The 19,292-nt window shown below is 42.4% G+C and overlaps 1 protein-coding gene across 1 annotated transcript in view; it reads left to right on the top strand.

Annotated features, from left to right (window-relative positions):
* NFATC2 (nuclear factor of activated T cells 2) overlaps positions 1 to 18,888 on the top strand; it is an 80,339-nt gene extending 61,451 nt beyond the window's left edge. Inside the window, exon 10 of the mRNA XM_086623158.1 lies at positions 18,845 to 18,888. Coding sequence (XP_086479284.1) covers positions 18,845 to 18,888 — 44 coding nt within the window. The remainder of the gene's footprint in view (positions 1 to 18,844) is intronic.
* The last annotated feature ends 404 nt before the right edge of the window (positions 18,889 to 19,292 follow it).

The raw sequence follows: 19,292 nt of genomic DNA, 5'->3' as shown, positions 1-19,292 counted from the left end.
CAAGAGCAATGGGAGGATAAATGTATCACAGACTCTAAAGCACTCAGATGTGACACAATCTAGAAGTCCCTTGGAGAGACTGAGTGTCAAGTATGGTATTAGGCTCTTTCCATATACAAATAATGGACGTGTAGCTGTTGTCTTGAATGTTATCAACTTGCCTTCCTTAGATTTAGTTCTTTTTGGTTCAGCTGTCATGTTGTGTGCTTTTTACTTTACAAAGAAAAATGATTGTCATTATTCAAATAGTAACTTATCTAACCACATCTGACACTCAGAACTGTCTGTTTGATATGACAGCTCTAAATTTTTTTTGGTGCTCCAGTAATCTTTAATGGGGAGGCGAAAAGCAAGGCAGATGCTTGTGTAGTGGTTTATCAGACTGCTGATCAGTGGAGATGTTTTATAGTGAACTCATGTATTTCACAGAAAATTTCAGACACAGCAGATATTTCTTCAGAAAATGCATCTGCAGGGTGTGCAATATGGTGCTTGTAAATCACACAGCACTTTCTATCACCTTCACTACAAGAAATGTGTTAATTTGTGCAGTTTTGCTCCCCACCACAGTAACCATTGCCTTAACCATGAGTCTCGTCCAAGACCATTAAAAGCATGTTAGGTGCTTACATTTTCTTTTTGTGTTCTTTCATTCAACGACAAGAAAATCCACAGTCTGTCCCCACAGTGGCATGAAATGAAATTCAAATCCCTTTTTTCCTCCATGTTCAGGAAGAATCTTTCTTTTCTGACCAGGTTTTTTCTCCGCAGGCCAGTAGCTGTTAGTCACAAGCCTGAGCAGGGTGTACCTCCAGGAAACCCCAGGTCCCCTGGGGGGACCCAAGAAGCAAAGCTACTGTGTCAGCCCTGACTAAGCGGCAGTGGGGGACCACGCTCTTTCCTGCCAACTTTGGTCTCTCGCTGCCATCGCCGCAGCATGCAGCCCACTCTGCATCCGCACTGGTCCCGTGTGCTCCTCGGGGAGACCGGTGTGTGCGTGCGGATGAAAGGAGAGGGTCAGTGCAGCCAGGAGGGAAGGCAGGCAGTGGACATGGTCCTTAGGGCTTTGGCTGGGGTGCTAGTGCGTCGCGAGCATCCTGCTCACAATCCCCAGCCCCTGCACGGCGGGTGGAGGAGGGGGTGGCACAAAGCCAGCTCTGTCAGCTTGCTGCCAGCTGGGGATTTCCCTGTGCCGGGGAACCTCAGCTGCACGAGGAAGGCAGCTTTAAGCCCTCCGTGCATTAGAGCAGTGGAACCGCACTAGCAGGGGCCAGGAGTCCTGCTGCCTGCCTGGCTGTAGAGAAGCCACTTTTCTCTCCTAACACTGTGTTGATTTCGTCCACAGAAAGCGCAGAAGATGGTGGCTTTAGGAACATGTTTTAGTTTGGTTTGTAGTTGTTTTTATTGTGTGTCCATGCACAGAGCAAAATAGCAATACAGGGCAGAGGGGGAAATGTGCCTGTTTCCTGGCATTTTAGACAGCAGTGAACTTTAATGTTGCAAATGGGCTGCGGTTCAGTTAGAGCAACAATTTGCATCAAAAAAAAACCCATGCTGTTTTGAATTAGAACTATTCATAGAAGGTGTGGTCATTTCTGTTCAGGCAGTTTGACCAAAAGTGAAGAATGTACCTTCTCCAAAACGTTTCGCTCCGACACTCTAGCAAATCTATGTATTCATCAGACTCATTCTTGAAGCTCTGACTCACTTTATTCCAGATTTTCTGTTCTCTGTTGGGACCTTACAGCACTCCATGAGTACACTACATGCTTTATTTTTGGATGACTGCTATTGTGGGTTTGTGTTGCGTTAGGATCTAAGTGCCCCCGTCATATGCCAGAGTCTTGCCTTTCTAGAGGCAATATGAAAAGAGAACAAAAGATGGTTCTGCTCCCAAAAACCTGTAGTCTGTTGGCAGGAAATAGAAAGATCAATGTATCAGGAGGAAGGTCTCCTGGGTTGTGTCTGAACTTGGCCTTCCAGCAAAGTATTTAATGTCCTTGTACCTCAGTTTACCATTATTAAAAAGTATCTTGTTATCCTTCCTTCTAGTATAGTTAAGCATTTAGTTCATTCATGTTACTAAAACTCACATGGATTCTCAGGAAAAAAAGCTGCATACCTGAATAAGAACTAAGTATTTGTGTTGTTATGACAGGCTGGCATCTGACGTTCTTCTTCACCTCTAGAAACAATTCACTATTTGAAAATTCAGACAAATCCTGCCCCTTTTCAAGACTGCTCTTTTCCCAACAGTCTTTCTGAGCAGCTGTCCTGCTGCCTAAAAACATGAAAAAAAAAAAAAAAACAAAGCAAGAAAAAGAAAAACCCATCTATCCAAAATCAGCAGTGGAGGAAGGAAGAAAATTAATCGAGTGATTAAAACCATAGTTCCACTGGCACCTCTTTGTTCTCGAGCTCAGGAATCTTTAATTGGTGCAGTAAGTGCCCACAGGCAAGTTGTGTTACAAAGCGTTTCCTGTTCAAAAGAACATGCAGACTCCATTAGGAGACCACGGGCACCACCGCCAAGAATTGACACTGCAGGATGGGTACGCGAACGCTCTCTCAATGCCTCGATGGGCAGGGTCCCAGCATGAACTGATGCACCAAGACAATAAACCCCAATTCTAGTGATTTGCTGGTGGAAGGCGTGCCACCGTTTGAAGGCTAAACCAGTGGACTGTTATCAGCAGAAAGCGCTCAGTTTTCGGAAGGCATCAAGTAATTTTCAATGATAGTTTTGAAATACTGGCAGAGTTACTTAAAAAAAAGAACTTGTTCATGCAGTTGGGAATTGAAAGCTTCTAAACCACAATAAAGTCCTTTCCCAGACTTGCTGTCCATTTACTCCATGCTCATGGCATTCCTTAGACAGTCTGAATCACAGACAGCAGACAGCTCTTATAAAGAAGACCATAGACACCCATCTGTTGGAAGACATCTGCCAAAATAGACCATACATTTACTTTTATTCCTTCAATCCACTTTCAATTTAAAGGGATAACAACAATAACATTTTTCAGTCCAGTGACACTATTCATCCAGTGCAGAGAAATGGTAATGAAGTAAAATAATTCCACTGCAGAAAGAAGCAGACAAGCTTTTTCGCCAGCTCTTCCAGATGGGTGAAGCGAGGCACAGAGCTTTTATGTGATTTGCCCCAGGTGATGCAAAAAGTCACTGGTAAAACTGTAACTTGCCTAGGGGATCCCAGGCTGCCAGGTTCCCCCAGCTGCATCCCTCGTACAGATGTGGGGGTACCAAAGGCACGTGAAGCTGTTGCCCGGGTGTGCAGGAGCTGGGGCAGCACTGGTGCCATAGGTTGTTAAAACACGTGTTGCACTAAAGGGAGGGATTGGCAGAGCTGCTCTTTCCTTTTTCTGCCTTTCCACCAGACTCACTCCTTTCATACTGTATGTGTCAAAGAATACTATCTGCTTTCTAGAAGCGAATGATTGATTGCTGGCAAGTAATATGTGACCTGTCACTGGGAACAGGTATGTCTATTAGAAACACTCTCATTTCTTAGGGCAAAGTCTGGAGACAGAGCAAAGCTGTCGTGTGAGCATGTACAGGATGTAAGGAAAATGAATCAGTGGTCTTCCTGCCGGTGAGGGGTGACGCTGGGTGTTTTACACAGAAATTCTTTCAGTTCAATCAAAATCATAACTGTTTTGACAATGTTTTTTAAAAATGGGAGCTTTGGAGGTGAGAAGCAAGAAATGTGCAGATAGGAAATGGCTTATAACAAAACTGTGCAAAGCAGGAAAGGGGGTTAACTCCTTCTGGACCTAAATTTCACCATTTTGCATTGAACCAGAGAAGTGCTCTCTGGAAACCTTTACTGAGTCTTGTTTTACACTTAGGCAGCTTACCACATAACTATGCTGGTTAAGGTGGTTGATTTTTCTCCATTTAGCTAACATAGCTGTTATGGTAAAAGCCCTTGTATAGACACAGCTCTGTTGGTGTAAAAACAGTGGAATCAGCACAGCTTATGCCAAGTCAGGGAACCACCACCAGCTGTTTCATGAAAGGCTTTTGTACTGGGATGACTATGTCTGCATTGGAAAGAGGGCTTCACCAGCAATGCCAGTGCTGCTAAGCTGGCTAAACTTGTAGGGGTAGCTACAGCCTATGTAATAGAGTGGATTTTCATGTGGGCAATAATTACAGGAGCTCAGCCTGCTTGCTTTGTGTGTTGTCCACCTCAAAATGAATTCCAGTGTAAGTAACTTCCAGCAAGAATGATGCAATGTGCATCATCTTTGGATTCATTTATTAGAAAGATGCTTTGCTGAGGGGTGCTGTACTCTCCCTGACAAATATATAAGGAACCTGGAGCTAGGTATGTATTTGTCCTCACAGTTTATCCTGTTATCTCCCCTTTAATATTAGCACAATGTAGCTGAATAAGAATAATCAGTGGACTGGCTTGCGTCCCCATGACAGTTCAAAGCTTTTGCTAATTCTTTGCAATTTCATAGTAAATAAGTCCTAGTGTATTTATAGCGATTTAAAAGTTCCTGTGCAGGTGACTGCACCAAAATACGAGAGTGATTTTTTTTTTTTGTAGTTAGTCTTTTCAAGTCTGATCCAAGAAAAAACCAAAACATTAAAAATACCAACCTTGGTGTTTTGGTCTTTCAAAATCCAGGCAGACAAAAATGACGCAACTTTGGGGGCGGGAGGGTTGATTGCATGATTTTAAAGCCAATCTCATGACTATTAGAGGCCTGACTCATGAACCCTGAATGCCTGTGTTTGGCATTGCTGCTCTTCACAGTTTCATTTGTTGCAAATTGTGTTAATGTTGAGATTGTGCAAAGGTGGGAACAGAGCAGGTTTTCTTCCTTTAAAGCACAATATGATCCATGAGAGGATTCAGCTCCTGCTGCAAAGGCTAGCAAAAAGGCAGCTTGAGCCATTTTCAAACTGCGCTTCTGAAATCTTGCAAGCAGCTGCAAAGAGCCCCACTACTTTGAAAAGTTTGGACAACATCTGCACATTTAACTATTGTGAAATAAAATGCCTGGCAAGAATAACCATCTTAAAGAGATACAGTCTGTTTATGGTGCAAACTGAAAAAGTCTATAAAAAGTCTGAAAAAGACTATAAAGTCTTCTACTATAGAAAAATGGCTAGATTCTCCATATTATTCACACAAGCAGAACTTTTCCAGTTAAGGTCACATCCTGCCAGACAGCATGGATAGTTGATGGGGGACTTTTTGTCCATATAGATCTTTTCTCTCACAAGAATGAAGACCTATAGGTGAATAATTTAAAATGCGTTTTTCTTCCCCCTGCTTTTTATACTTTGTTACTTATGAAAATATAATAATAATAATAACAACAATAATTTATAAATCCCTGGCTGTTTTTAAATAAAAAATGAAAAATTGAGGGCGAATCATCTGAATTCCCCATCAAAGTTAGTTTTCTTACAAGAACTCTGAATAGTGCGAGTCAGTTTTCTGCCCAGCAGAAGCTGGTATGGCCTTATACTCCCTGGTCATTTTATAGTGCTGCTTACTCACCAGTTCCAAGAGACTTCTGTGCTCTAATTTGGATGCAGTATGTTTTTAGAGGAATTTTAAAAGCAGACTGGACGAATGTACAAGAAGACAATCCTGCACTGGCTACGAGAGGTACTTGGTGACCTAATAGGTCGTTCCTACTTCTCAGATTTGAAAAACAAGCAGCACATCTATAGTCATGCCAGTAGGAGAGTCAGAGATAGCAGAAAAGCAAATACTTGAAGACCATAAAACTCCCTTCCCAGCATATTAGCTCCTAACTTGAATTTTCAACCAGTTGCTGGCTTTCACACTCTTTCTCATTTTGTAATATAACTTTTTCTGTGTTTACCAAGAAGAAACCAGAGGAAAGTAAAAGCCAACCTAAAATGTATAAACAATGCAGTTGTGTCTGAATCATCACTCCAAGTCCCCATGCTTCAATTTTGCAAGCACAGAAATCTGGGCATACATCCAGCTGTGAATTTCACAGATGGATCCTTTCTCTAAAAGGAATTGGGGTCTGCACAAAAACACTAAGTCCAAGTACTCCCAACTTTGCAAACATTCACATTCTCCAGTTTAGTTGCATGTCTACTAGAAACACTACAGTCTGTTTGGCAATGAAAACTCTGATCTCTCTATTTGCATAACTAATGGTCTGGTAAGAGTGACTTTGAAAACTTGATCTCGAGTTGGATTTAACCAGTGTTAGGTACAAAAGAGTTAAATCTTCAGCTACTGTTAGCTAGAGTAAAACCACTGAGGATCAAAGGGCTTCAACAGTGATGCCCATGTGACTCAGCAGAGCAGCACTACTTTACTCAGTGAGAAACTCGTCTAATGCTCACCATCTTCCTGCAGGTTCTCCCAATCCACAGAGTTCCCATTTTAATCAAGCCATGTCCTTTTGTGGGTTTTTAATTTGGAAACTTTGCACTCCAAAATACAGGCTAAACTCTGCCCTCAGCTGAACAAACACGATTTCTTTAGAGTGAAATCGTAGTTGAACTAGATTTAGTGAGAAAAGTATTATTGGCTTCTGCCCGTGGACGCTGAAGTGAGTGATAGGTTTGCATCTGAGGGAGAATTTTTCCCCATGGATAATTGTCAGGTGTGGAAGTAAAGGTCAAAGCAGATTGTCCCTTGCTCCCACCCAGCTGTGTGCATTTGGGCACACTTTGACTCGTGGGTGGTGGGAGGGTGCCAGCAGCGCTGTGCTCATGTGCCAGACCTGTTTGCGCACCAAAGCAGTACGCACTGCAAGACCAGAAACCCTTGAGGCCCTGCAGAATTAGCCAGATGATACCACAGCAAAGTGACAGCAAAGTTTAGTCCTTTTTCAATGCTTACGTGTTGACTGGCTGTGCCTTTGTGTGAGGACTCCAAACCTTTGCTTTTAACTTGCAAGAATAATTTGGACCAGGGTGAAAGCAGCAGTAAATTAGAAAAGTGTGAGTTTGCAATTATTCCCTCTGATAATCTCTGCCAGGGGGAGCCTAGTCAAAGATTCCCAAATTGTGGTGTGGTTTGGTTTGGTTTCTTAATGATGAATGACTTCATCATCTGTGAATGAATCGAGTCAAATGTAGGACAAATAGTGAGACACATGAATGACTCTTATGACATTTGCAGTGTCTCAATTGGTGCTGGTTTATTTAGATGGTTTCTAAGTTTCTTTGGAAAGAGTGAGAATGACTAAATGAAGGGGGAGCCACTTCAGAAGTATGGGAGTCAATGCTGAAAGTATTGTGACAGTTAAACCTCCCTGGGTTAAATATCTGTCATTATGAGCAACACAGCGTCAGTTATTTCGGAAGAGCTCAGTTCCAGGAGACTCCGTAGCCACAAGGCCAGAGGAAGCTGGTGATGTACCAGACACTGCATTCCCTTTATGGTCAAATACCTCCTGGTGCTCGCGCTGGATCTTCATCAACCACTTTTGGGTTTCCGATTCTTACCAGGAGGCAGCAAGGCTGTTCTCCAAAAGTGTCTGTGAAGTTTCCGGCTGTGAAAGGCACCTGCCCTCACATGCTCTCTGTGGTTGCCCACAGGCAGTGCCTTTGGCCACTGCTTTCCAAGGGAAGGGGCACTGCTGGGGGCACGCGGGGCACTGCCGTACCTGTGCTTCAGCCACGTTTCATGAGTCTGCCAAAGCCACTTAAAAATCAGGCCCAGCATTACTACAGGTAAATGATTACCAACCTAGGAAGCTGTCCTTGGGACTTGGGGAAGTCCCCCGGTTCAAGTCACTAGATATGAAGTAATTACAATTTTGTACAAATCGATGTTTGCAAAGGCTGGAAATAGTCTGCAAACACTGGCCACTCTAGGTATTGGGCAGGTCCAGTGAGCAAACTGGCCTGGTTTAAATCAGAACTGAGGCAAATCGAAGGAGGACTTATAGCAGCTGTATTTTTTAATTACATTGTGTTTTGTGGGTCTTTTTACCTTAAAATTATATTTGTTTTTTCATATCTAGTTTCTTCCTCACACATATTCATTTGCATTGAGTGGGGTGCTGTCATCTTCCTTGGAAAGCATCCCAAGATACTGATTTCCGGCAGGCAAACCCTAAGATGAGGTTTTCAGCTAGGTAGGCTGGGTTACATGAGAGCTCTTCTCCTGAGGTCATCCCGTAGCTTCATGTCTTCTAGTAACTTCTACTATGTTTTCAGATATGTTTCCTTTTTAAAAAAATACCATCAATTTTAATACAAAATTTTCTTCAGTATAAATTTTATAGGCTATTATTAAAATAAAAAGCACACAAAATTATTAATGTATCTGTTTTAGAAATTAATATCTGTGGACTTTTAGTTTATGCTTCATTACATTTCATAGCTCTTCCCATCTTCAAAACTAGTGCAAGTTTTAGATTAGGACTTTGAAAAAATTCGGGCTGTTCTGATAATGGTCTTGGTTTAGATGTAGCATTAAATGCTCCTCCAACTTTCTCTGTTGTGCAGAAAAACATCTCTGCTGTTCAAAAACTACTGCTGAGCGCGAGTGTCTGCAGAAAGACTGGAGGGAGCCTCTCCTGCGTGTGACATTCCAGTGCAGCTCTCGCTCTCGGGGAGTGTACCCTGGCCATGCAAATAATCTAGCCCTTAATCACAGTTAGACTGTAATATTTACTAGCATTTCAACAGATTGTGGTCAGTACAACAAGACACTCATTTCCTCCCATGTATGCAACGAGAGATGCACACAGTCGATGGCTGGTTTATTACAGGAAGCTCGTGTTGCCGCACGCAGGCGCGCTGCCGGAGGCTGGCTCAGCTTGGGAGGATCAGAGGCGGAGGAAGGAGACTGATTAGCCAAGGGCAGCCTCTCCCCCAGCCTCTGCGGCAAAGGTAACTCACATCGGGCCTCACGGACCAAAACCTCGTGAGGATTTTTCCTTTCGAGATGTGTGCTGCATTCAGCCGACAGGCAAATGCACTGGTTATCTGGGGAGTCCCTGTCTGTGGCACCTAGACAAAAATGCTTTGGCTGACAAATCAGTGAGGAAATTAATTTTCTTGTCTTCAGAAAACAGTGCGCGCCATCACGCCTGGATAGATCGAATTTGTTATGATAGCAAAACAAGTTCTATGGAAACCATTGTGAAGCCTGGAGTGAGGCTGCCCAGGAGAGTTGGGGAAAGCCGCTTTTGTTTGTTGTGCTTGGCATCGTTTTGCTCTGGATGAAGATGCTTTAATTTTGTGGGGAGACCCAAGAGAGCATTCCTCTTTTTCCATACCAGAAAGCCTTCCAAGCTGGCATAAACGTCCCCTCTTTCCAGCTGCTCCTTTCCAAACACACTGTGCCTCCTAAAGATAGTCTTTACAGTGGCTGGGGCCGGTGGAAAACATGAAGCCTGCGTGGATTAGCACAGGAATTCATTTGGGCTGACGAATTGGGTTTCCCTCTATAAACAGCACTAGTGTTTTCATCTTCTGGACAGCACAGCAAACTTCACATCCTCTCGCTCCTCTCCCGCGCTGGGAAATGCCTGCATCCAGGCCAGCCGTGGTAAAAGACACACTAAGACCTGCTTATGGGGGATCAAAAACAGTGCGCGTTCAACAGGCCGTTTTCAACTATCGCCCTTCTCAGACAGGTTTTTTCCAGCCTTTTAAAGAGGTGGGGGGGTTATTATTTTTTTTTTTTCCCAGTTTATTTTTCTTTCCAGGTAAAAAGGATATTAAAGTAATCTCTTCTCCACTGGTTTAGTGACCGTACAAGCAGCCCACACTATATATTTTCTTAGCTTCAGCTACAATGTACTGGAGGAGCATCTACAGGAGTTAGAGATTCTCTAAAGAGGATTTTGTGATCTAATCTAGGTGGTCCTGCTCAGGCAGAGGGATTGGACTAGATGATCCTTCGAGGTCCCTTCCAATCCCTAACATTCTGTGATTCTGTGTGATTCTGTTTAAGCATTGACATGCTTTCAGAAGGAACAGAAGTTGAGGTCAGGATGCTGTTGGCTGCAACTAAAATATTTTTTTGGCCACATCATTCGATGTAGATACCTATTTGTGCAGTTCCTGATCACCACACTCTCATCTGGTGTGGTTGTGATGGAGTCAGGCACCATCAGAGTGATGAGGAGGCTGCCCCCGGGACCCAAGAGGAGTCCCAGGGTGCTCCCAACAGAGGAGGTGCTGGCCAGGACATGGGCTTTCATGTATATTTGCTTTAAGCGAGCTCACTGGCTGCTGAAGCTTTTGCAGCTGGAGAATCAGCCGTGCTGAATCACACGAGGAAAACAAAACGCAGCAGAGTTCCAAAATACTAACAGCTGGATGCAGATGATATTTCTGAATCAAGAAAGAAAAAAAGCCCAAACCAAACCACTTGCTCTCATGTTTGTCTCTGCCCCGCTTCTGATGCTGCCCCAACGCAGCAGCAGGGCCAGGCTGAGTGCCTCGCACAAGCGGGTGAAGAAATCCAACTAGGAAGTGCTTCTGGGGCTCCTAGCACAGGTGATGAGAAGGGAGGGAGTACCTACTGGAGATGGTCACCCTCTTGAACCATAAAAATTGCCTCTGTCTTTGCGGCTGAAAGGCTGCAGCCCTCTCTATCCTGATCATCCTTCAGACCTCAGCCAGGGTCAGCAGTGGCCAAACCCTCTCTGGAGACTGCTGGCTGTTGCTATGAACAGTGGTGATTTGCAGCCCAAGTATAAACTGCGCTATTATTTTTAGTGTTGATTACAGTCATGTCACAGGGACTCTCTGAGAGGAAAGCCCTGTTGTGTGACCTGTGGTATGGCCAGGGCAGAGTGCACTCCCTCCCCACCCTCCATGCTGATGGGCCCCACAGGGATGTTGGCTGCTGACTTGGCCGTGGGACATAACTGATCTCTGCTTGAAGGGGCTTTCCCAATGCCACTGCTCACTGTCAGCACAAAATGGGGCAGTTTTCAGTTCTGCGATGCTCCTTCTGCCCTCTCCCAGCACCCTCTGTAGCATGAGCCTGCTCTGAAGTCACCATGGCATAACCATTTAAACTTGAGCACATTTTTACTTTGTGGCTGAAAAGGGGGAAGATTCAGCTATGAGCCTTCCTCACAGTGATGCTGCAAGAAACGTGCAAGGAGTCAGCATTACCTCTGCACCAGTGAGTCAGCTCTTACTAGTACAAAAACCTTCCCATCTCTACTCAGCATCCCAAAGGACAACCCGCGGTTCCTATCATAAGCCATCCTCTGTTATTGTTCCCCAATGCTTGTTCCGTCTCATCTGTCAGGGAAACATTGGGTACAGTCTAGGCCAGGTTCTGGGAGGTGATGCATGCTTGTCTCCTTGTGTATTTGGTTGTTTTCAAAGTGGCTAGATGTCTAATCTGCAGTGATTTAGTTGAGAGCTACCAAAATACCTCCAAAACTCTGGCTTTGCAGAAGATATTCGATGACTTCATATGGTTTCATTATGCTCTGTGTGTTAGCTGGGGCATTTCATGGTGTTGGCAGTTGCTTTCCTTCCAAGACAGCTCAAAAAGAGTTATGGTGATCTTGGCCTTCCACTTTGCTACTACTGTGTCTTCCAGCTGTCTGTAACTAGTTCCCCAACTGCAGGACAAACAGTGTTCCCATTCAATTCACGTTCCTAGCCGAAGGGACGGCCTGCCAATTGCTTCTGAATGTGTTCTGTAGTCAGATGAGATCATATCAAACGTAAGCAAGTTTTATCTTTATTTTAAGCAAGAGGGTATTTTGTCACGATGTGGTTCCAAAGCCTTTGTTGTTTGGTTGGAATTCACCCAGGAAGTGTAGCAATGGATGGTTAAATACAAACTAATGGGTTCAATATGAGCTACAAATGCAGAGCTCGTGAGCTGGCTGTGCAAATTCATGTGTGAAGGAGAATGTTGTCATAGAGCTGATGGGAACTTTGGAGTGATGAGGATGGTCTTGCTAGGTACTTGCAGCATCTTGCAGCATGCCCCTGAGACGCTGCAGTGAGCATGGTGTTTTGCCTCTTGCCTGGGTTTCATGGGGATAGACGCAGCTCTCAGACCTCACAGTTTGAAAATTTGGGATGGCTCATCATTAAATCTTGAGAAGGATTCCCTAGGGCCGTCTCCTTGGGTGGTTGTTCTTACATCTTGATCTGGAATTGGTATGTGAGTTCTGCAAATAATTGAGGGCTAATTTCTGAACAAGTATAGGTTATTGCTATTGTGGTGAGGTTGGGAATTGCCCAACCTCAATAGTGCCGGCTGCACTTCAGCTGAAGATAGTCACCTCAACAGCTATTGGACATCGAGGAGTTGAGTTCTATTTCTGGTAATTTATAGTTTTTCTTTTCTTTTCTTTTTGAGAACAAAAGTTTTATCGTTTTTGCCATTGAGTCAAATTGAAAGTTTTATGCCTTTGGATGATGCATACACATTTTTGTTATTCTCTCAAGCCATTTACTGTCAGAGGTTGCTGGGCTCCTCAAGGTGAGCTGCAAAGTCAAGTTACAGTATCTGCTCCTCGTAGTCTTTTGCACACCTTTTTCTCGTTATAGGTGTCTCTTATAATTGGCTCTCCCTCTTGGTTCATAACAGTCTCTGATTTATACATATACTCCATAGTATTATGTAGTATTTTATTATATTATTTTATATTAGAAACCTCCGCACGGATGACAACTCCATTGTGGCAGATGCTGTGTTGACTCCAAAAGAAAAAAAGCAGTTCCTGCCTCAAAGGGCTTACAGTCCAAATGCAAAATAAAAGCAAACCGATGGATGTGGGCAGACACACAGTATCTTGTATGTGGCACCTCCTTGACATTGTTATATGTGAATTGTAACACTCTGTCAATAACTACTTAAATATTTAATGGTCTGGATTCTTTCCAGCTAACTGGAGACTCGTAACTGTAGCCCTCAAGTAAGGCACTCAGCTGTCCTGAACTCCCTTTGCCAAGACCCGCAGACCTCTCTAGCAATGCTATCCCTTTCCGTCACCTGAGGAGGCAGTTCCTGATACCAGGGCTCCTAAAACAGTGCTCACCATTCCATGCTTAACGCAAAGGGAGGAAGAATCTGGCCCTAAATATTCATTTGCTGAAGGTTACGGAGTCTTGATAGAAAAATAACCTGTACACAAAAGTGATTTCATGTGTTCCCCTGCGTAGTGTTTTTCGCTACAGTATGCCTACTGCCCATAATCGTCCTTAAAATAAGGCACATAAGAAACATGCCTTCTTCGCACTCGCTGTTCGAAGTTGTTTGTGAAAGCAGAGTAATTGCAAGCAGAAGGTTATTTGCATGCCTGCTCCAAAGGAGAGCTTGGTTTGTCTGGCAAAATTGTCCATAGGCCACTTGTGTGTCTTCCCTCTTACCTTGGGACAGTGATTTTCTGCTGGTTGTTTTCTCCTGAGAACCAGGCTCAAAATTCAGTTCAGACATGTTCAGAGGGAAACCTGGTTTGGCGGAGAGGCTTGCAGAGGATTCTGCAAGAATCCACAAGCCCTTCGGTGGGGTTGCTTGCAAAATTAAGACACAGCAGAAGATAAGATGCCAGAGAATTAGAGCCAGTAAATGTTTGTGGATTAATAGACATAAGCGCTAGTGCTTGAGGGAGGAAAATAGATTAAATTATTGACTGTTCATCCCCTGCAAAACTGCCTAAAGGGAAGGGTAAGATGGTTTGTTTCCCCTTAATTAAATATTTGTTAAATGGTTTGTTTCCCCTCAATTAAATATTTGTTCTGGTAGTTCCTTTGTGACAGAAGTGAAAAAAGCAGCAGCATTGTCTATTCTTGTTACTTTCAGCTAATCCTGAACATGCTGTAACTGTTCTTCGGTTCCTACCCCCCAATTATTTCCTGTAAAAAATAGCTTTCTCCCATCCATTCTCTTTTCTCTGTTTTTGAAACACTTTGCTGAATGACTCATATCGCCTCTTAGTAAATAGGTTACATCTAGGAGAATGATGAAACTGCAAAGTGACATGTGAATAAATAGTGCTATCGCTTTGTGTGCTTTTCCTGCTGGCAGGTACTATTTTAGAGGCATTGTGGTATCTATTACCAATTTCATTAGCTTTTAAACCATAAGGTGCAAACTACTGTAGGAAAAAGTCATCGCCAGCCTCCTTGGGTTTTGCTGTTTTCAATCTAAAATAAATGTGTCTTAATACCAAATGGCACTGCTTATCTCAGCAGTTATATTCATAATTCATAGCAAATTCGTAAGGTCCAAACCACGCACACAAAAATAGATGTGGGCACAGTTCACCCTTATGCTTTGTCGCAGCAGCAGCTGCCACAGAGTTAGATCAAGAGTTAGAAGTGACAAAATGAAGACTCTTCCCTTGTGTTTCTTAAGCTTCAGTCCATCAGCCTAATATATCTGTATTGGTTTAGCCAAGTAATGTGGTTTAAGAAAATGAACTCCATCCCCTTCTGGTATAAGTTTTTGTATATGTATTTATTATGTGCGTACTCTGCTTGGAATATTTTACTTGGTCTCATTGCATGTTAACTAAAACTAAATACAAACTTCATCTTTTCTCAGTAACTTGCTAACTATCAACTAGAGACAGCCAACTGCATGACTCAAACGTGTGTCCCTTCCCTTACAATTTCAGCCAAAATTATCTGGCATCAGAGTACTGCAGAATGAAAGTCATATCTAAATATATGCGAGCAGAAAGAAAGTCAGTTAAAAAAAGACTTTGTTATGGAAAGCTACTACAAACCAAATCCACGGTGGCCTGGAGTTCCTCATCACACCCAGGCTGATCTAGTTTTCCACTTTCAAGGTACGCTTCCCAAAGTGGCTGCTGACACTCGTAGAACTGCACAAAGCCATCACATCTTGTTGCAGTTCTTTTATGCCTTATGTGTAGTGACTAAACAGACTTAAAGGATTTACCTGATAAATAAATGGGATATTTATCATTGTCTTAGCAAATTTAATAGTACAAAAGGTTTTGCTTCCTATTCATATAGTTCCCGGCAGTGTCAGCATTAATATTCAGAGTCAGTCCTTTGTCAGGTAACTCATGAATGAGATTGGCAGTGCCTGGCACTGGGTGCCCCTCTGAATGCCATGCCTCGGGTTCAGTTTCAGTATGTTCAGTGCTGTGGACCGGGCAGAAGAAAGGTTCTGAGAATGAGATTTAAAGAAACACCCTAGTTTGATGGGATGCCTCTTCCCACTGTACTCATGCAATGTCTAAGATGCAGCTCCTCTAAATTAAGATTTTTTACACCAAGGGGACTGTGCCTGCAGCTGAGCTCCGAGCGCTTCCCACAGTGATACGCTGAAGCCTAATGGAACAGGAGAGGAAGGCATGAAATCGTGCCCGAAGGTGCACTTTCCAGATTGCCAGCTGATGCAGATTCTTCCTCCAGTTGATGCGTAGGCAAGAGTTTGTGCCTATCTTAGAATCTGCTGATAAAAAATTGACGACTAAATACTGAAATCCATCAAGCAAACAGGAAATCACACTCTGGAGCAAAAAATGCTCTTTCACTTGCTGTTCCAGTTAACAAATCAGGATGAGAAAGCTTTTGCGTGTGTGCATGTGTGTCCTGCAAATATCACATAACCCCAGTTTCCTGGTTCATGGAGAAGCTGCCTAGAAAATTTAACTCATTGATTTCCAGTAGGTTCAAACAGGGATCAAATGGATTAAATAACTGAAAGCACCACTAACAGCACCTGCTCAGCCTTAGAATTCCCCCATTCAGCTCACATTAAGGCAACATTTGGCACCTCTTTCTCCAGGAGAGTATGTAGTTTGTAAGCAATATAATTCTCCTATATATTGTTTGTGCTTCAGATTTTAGTCCTCTTGCTACAGGGTCTCAATAAACTGATCTTCCAGGGAATTAAACAACCAGTTAACACCCAGTTCTTTTCTTAACTGATTAACTGTGTGAAAGTCCTCTGGCCATGGAAGCATAATGATTTTTTTACTAATCACTTTAAGGTTCAGGTGCAATTTATTACTGATTTACAAGATTGTAACCATTTGTGTAACAAGTTGAAGTGAAGCATGGCAAAATAGGACAGGCATCCAACAGCTCTGTGCATGGCAGGGAGAGTAGCACAAGTTTCACCTTATTTCCACTGCTGCGAGCTGCTCTGTTTTCCTTGCGTTGTAACTGGTCGCTTTGCTTTGTATCACTGAGGAGAACTTGGCTGGAGGGAACTGCAGAGTAACAACTTCTGTCTGAGGATGATGCATGAATAGACAAAAGCAAGGAGTTATTTGTCTAAAAGAAATTATTCAGGCTACCAACTGTCTGGGGATCCCAGTCCCAGACCCCTGCACAGTCAGTGGAGAGAGCATCTGTGCAGCTTCTCATAATTGGTGCCACAGTGTCTCCCAGGACAAGGCATCCCCAGGGCAGAGGGATGCTCCTTAGTCTCCTGACTTTAGGTGTTATACAGCAAAGTCAGAACAGGTCACTGTCTTCAAAGTGCTCTCCCTTACCAATGTTGGCCCAGTTTCCTAATAGAAATACTTAGGACCTAATTTTTAGAGGTGTTGAGCACTCCTATGTTGACTGACATTTAGAGGTTTAAAGGTTTTAGGCTGGTACCTTAAATTGTTGCCTATTAGGATTTTTAGACTGCCTAAGTGAGTCAGCACCTCATGCCTTTGTTAGTTTGAGATCTAAACTACCTAAGGACTTCAAAACATACCTGTAGAGACTTTTGAAAAGGATTGCTTTCTACTAGGTCCACACACTTAGTATAGGCTCGTTCTGTGCAGGTCATCAGCATTTCAGGCTTTTTTCTGTTAGCTAGGTGTGTATTATTTAAGTTCCCTGAGCGTGACCTTCACAGTTTTTCTGCATTTTTCAGACTAAAGCAAACCTGTAATAAATCTGGTCCTTCAAGGATACTTTGGATTTGGCCATGGCCACATGGCAAGATGATGTAGCAGAGGTCCAAGCTCTGGAGTCCCACTATCCAGTCTTCTGCTTTAACCATTAGGTCACACTTTTTCCTGACAGTTTTAATGCAGTTGTTTTGTAGTGGTAGGCTGTTGGTCTTTTCTGGAAGCCCACTGGCAATAATGAAAGTACTTAGAAAATCCTTAAAATTTCTGAGGTACTGTCACAGTATTTAACTTTGATGTGTAGTGCGTTTGGGACACGGATTTTTTTTTTTTTTTTGTAGCAGAAGTACTGTCTTCATCTTCTGCTCTTTTCTTACAGGCACACCCAGCTTCCTGTTAAAGATTTTGGGTAGAGTAGTACCATAGATACTGATTGTTTTATTTTTGCAGCTCACTCTGAAACTATATTGAAATATAAGAGAAGGATATTTAAATGTTGTGGGTGAAATCCAGATCTTGTGAATTATGAAGAGTTTAGATATTGATTTCAGTTGGGACAAGCTTTAGCCAAGAACATGCATTTTATTTAGATTCTGTTTTCCATCAGATATCTGTATTATGATGTTGAATTCATGGAAAGATGCCAATGAGTCTTGAGCCTATTGAAACTATTAGCAAAAATGCACCATGGGACTTGAATTGCCACTTCGTTTGAGATCAGTAACTTCTTCCAAGAGTTTGCTTAATTATTGGAGATGACCTGGTTGCTGTTGGGCTGGATAGCGTTGAAGAGCTTTATAGTTTACACAGACTAAGTAGATTACAACTAGGACAAGGAAGAAAAGTTGCAGGGTGCATCTATTGGCATTATTTCAGTAAGAAGTAAACCCTTCTTTTGATATGTAATTAAAGTAAAGCTTTACAGCTAAGAACCGCTTAGTAGCTATACGTCCCCATTTTCCAGAAAAAAGCCTTTCATTGCTGTTGATTTATAAAACAACCCCCTCACCCACACATGGTATTTTTCCCCAACACGGTTTGTTGGGTTTGGGCTCCTTGTGCCTAATACACCTAAGTTTGGGTTTGCCAGTCAATTAGTTGCCCTGCTTGCATGCTCAAAAGCTGAATTTCCACGATGCAGAAAGTAAAATAGGCTGTACACTGAGCAGTAGGTTCCAGTGTACGATACGTGGCTGCACAATCTTAGGCAGCCAAGTAAAATATCTCTTTTCTATATATAGTCACCTGCAATCCAGCAGCAAAGACACTTCTGAATCTTGTGCTTAAAACTAACTTAGTTTTAAGAAGCACTTTTTCCTCCTTAATATTGCATTTTTTTTAAATTTTCACGATTTTAGAGAAGTGCCAAATGCTTTCATGATGAATTCAAAAGAAATCAAAAAAGATCAGACAGAAAAAAAAAAGGAAACAGAATTTTAAATATTGCCATTTTATGAGAAAAAAATTTCACCTCATTTGTGTTTGAAGCAAAGACTGTAACAAATAATTTCTTTGCTCGTATCATTCCTGTTCTTTACAATTAAGGCAAAGTCTAATTTACATGGCCACTGTGGTTAGATCTCTTATTTAAAAGGGACTGACTTTTGATCTGGCATAAATGTATCATGTTTTATCTGGGCCACTGAGATGATAATATAACTGAATTTTGCAAAAGGCAGTGACTAGTCTTTGACCTGACTTACAAGACTCATGGACCTCCTGTGCCTCTGAAGTCTCAGATCACATTATCAGCATTTGGCATGTTTTGTGATCAATTTAAAAGTGTAATCTTTTGCCTACGTATTTTTAGATAATATCAGTTGAGAAAAGAGTGGAAAAAAGTAAAATCTAGTGCTGGATCTGAGCAAACAGAAAGGTCAGCGGTTAAGTTCTGCCTTATGTATTGTATATGTTGAAATGTTCTTTTAATAAATTAAACCACAAAATGGAAGAGTAGCTGAAAACTAACATTTGGCCTTGCAACACAGGTCAAAGGTTACCTTTTTTTTCTCAAAAATGGTTTTGCAAATCTTTTTCAGAGCTGATAGATACACACCTTAGCTGGATACAAAACATTATATGAAAAAGAATGACTGTGATCTTTGATCCAAGCAATCAAAAAGAAAGGTAATTGGTATTTTTCTGCCTTTTCTCCAGCTGTGTGTTTCTCTTAACCTTTATTTATTTATTTTTTCAATTAAAAGTCATGCCCTTTTTTATTTGGCTTAAAGGGTTTAAAATCTCATTTAATTTATTTTTTTTTCATTCTTTTTCTTCCCCACTTGTGTACCACAGAGCTGTCCTGAAGTAGCTGGGGCCTGGTGGGCAGGGAAGGAGAGATGGGGTTGTGCATGCTGGGCTAAAGCATCCTGTCGTTCTCAGACAGCAGCTAGAACCACGTTAGGACCATGGTTTGCCTGGTCACATTTTGAGGGCATGCTAAAAATTCAGGGTTCAACTTTTCTCCCCAGTCCCTATTATGCCATT

Source organism: Tauraco erythrolophus, chromosome 18 (assembly GCF_009769465.1).
Source record: "Tauraco erythrolophus isolate bTauEry1 chromosome 18, bTauEry1.pri, whole genome shotgun sequence".
Classification (NCBI taxonomy): Eukaryota; Metazoa; Chordata; class Aves; order Musophagiformes; family Musophagidae; genus Tauraco; species Tauraco erythrolophus.
This window is presented reverse-complemented; position numbering and strand designations above follow the sequence as displayed.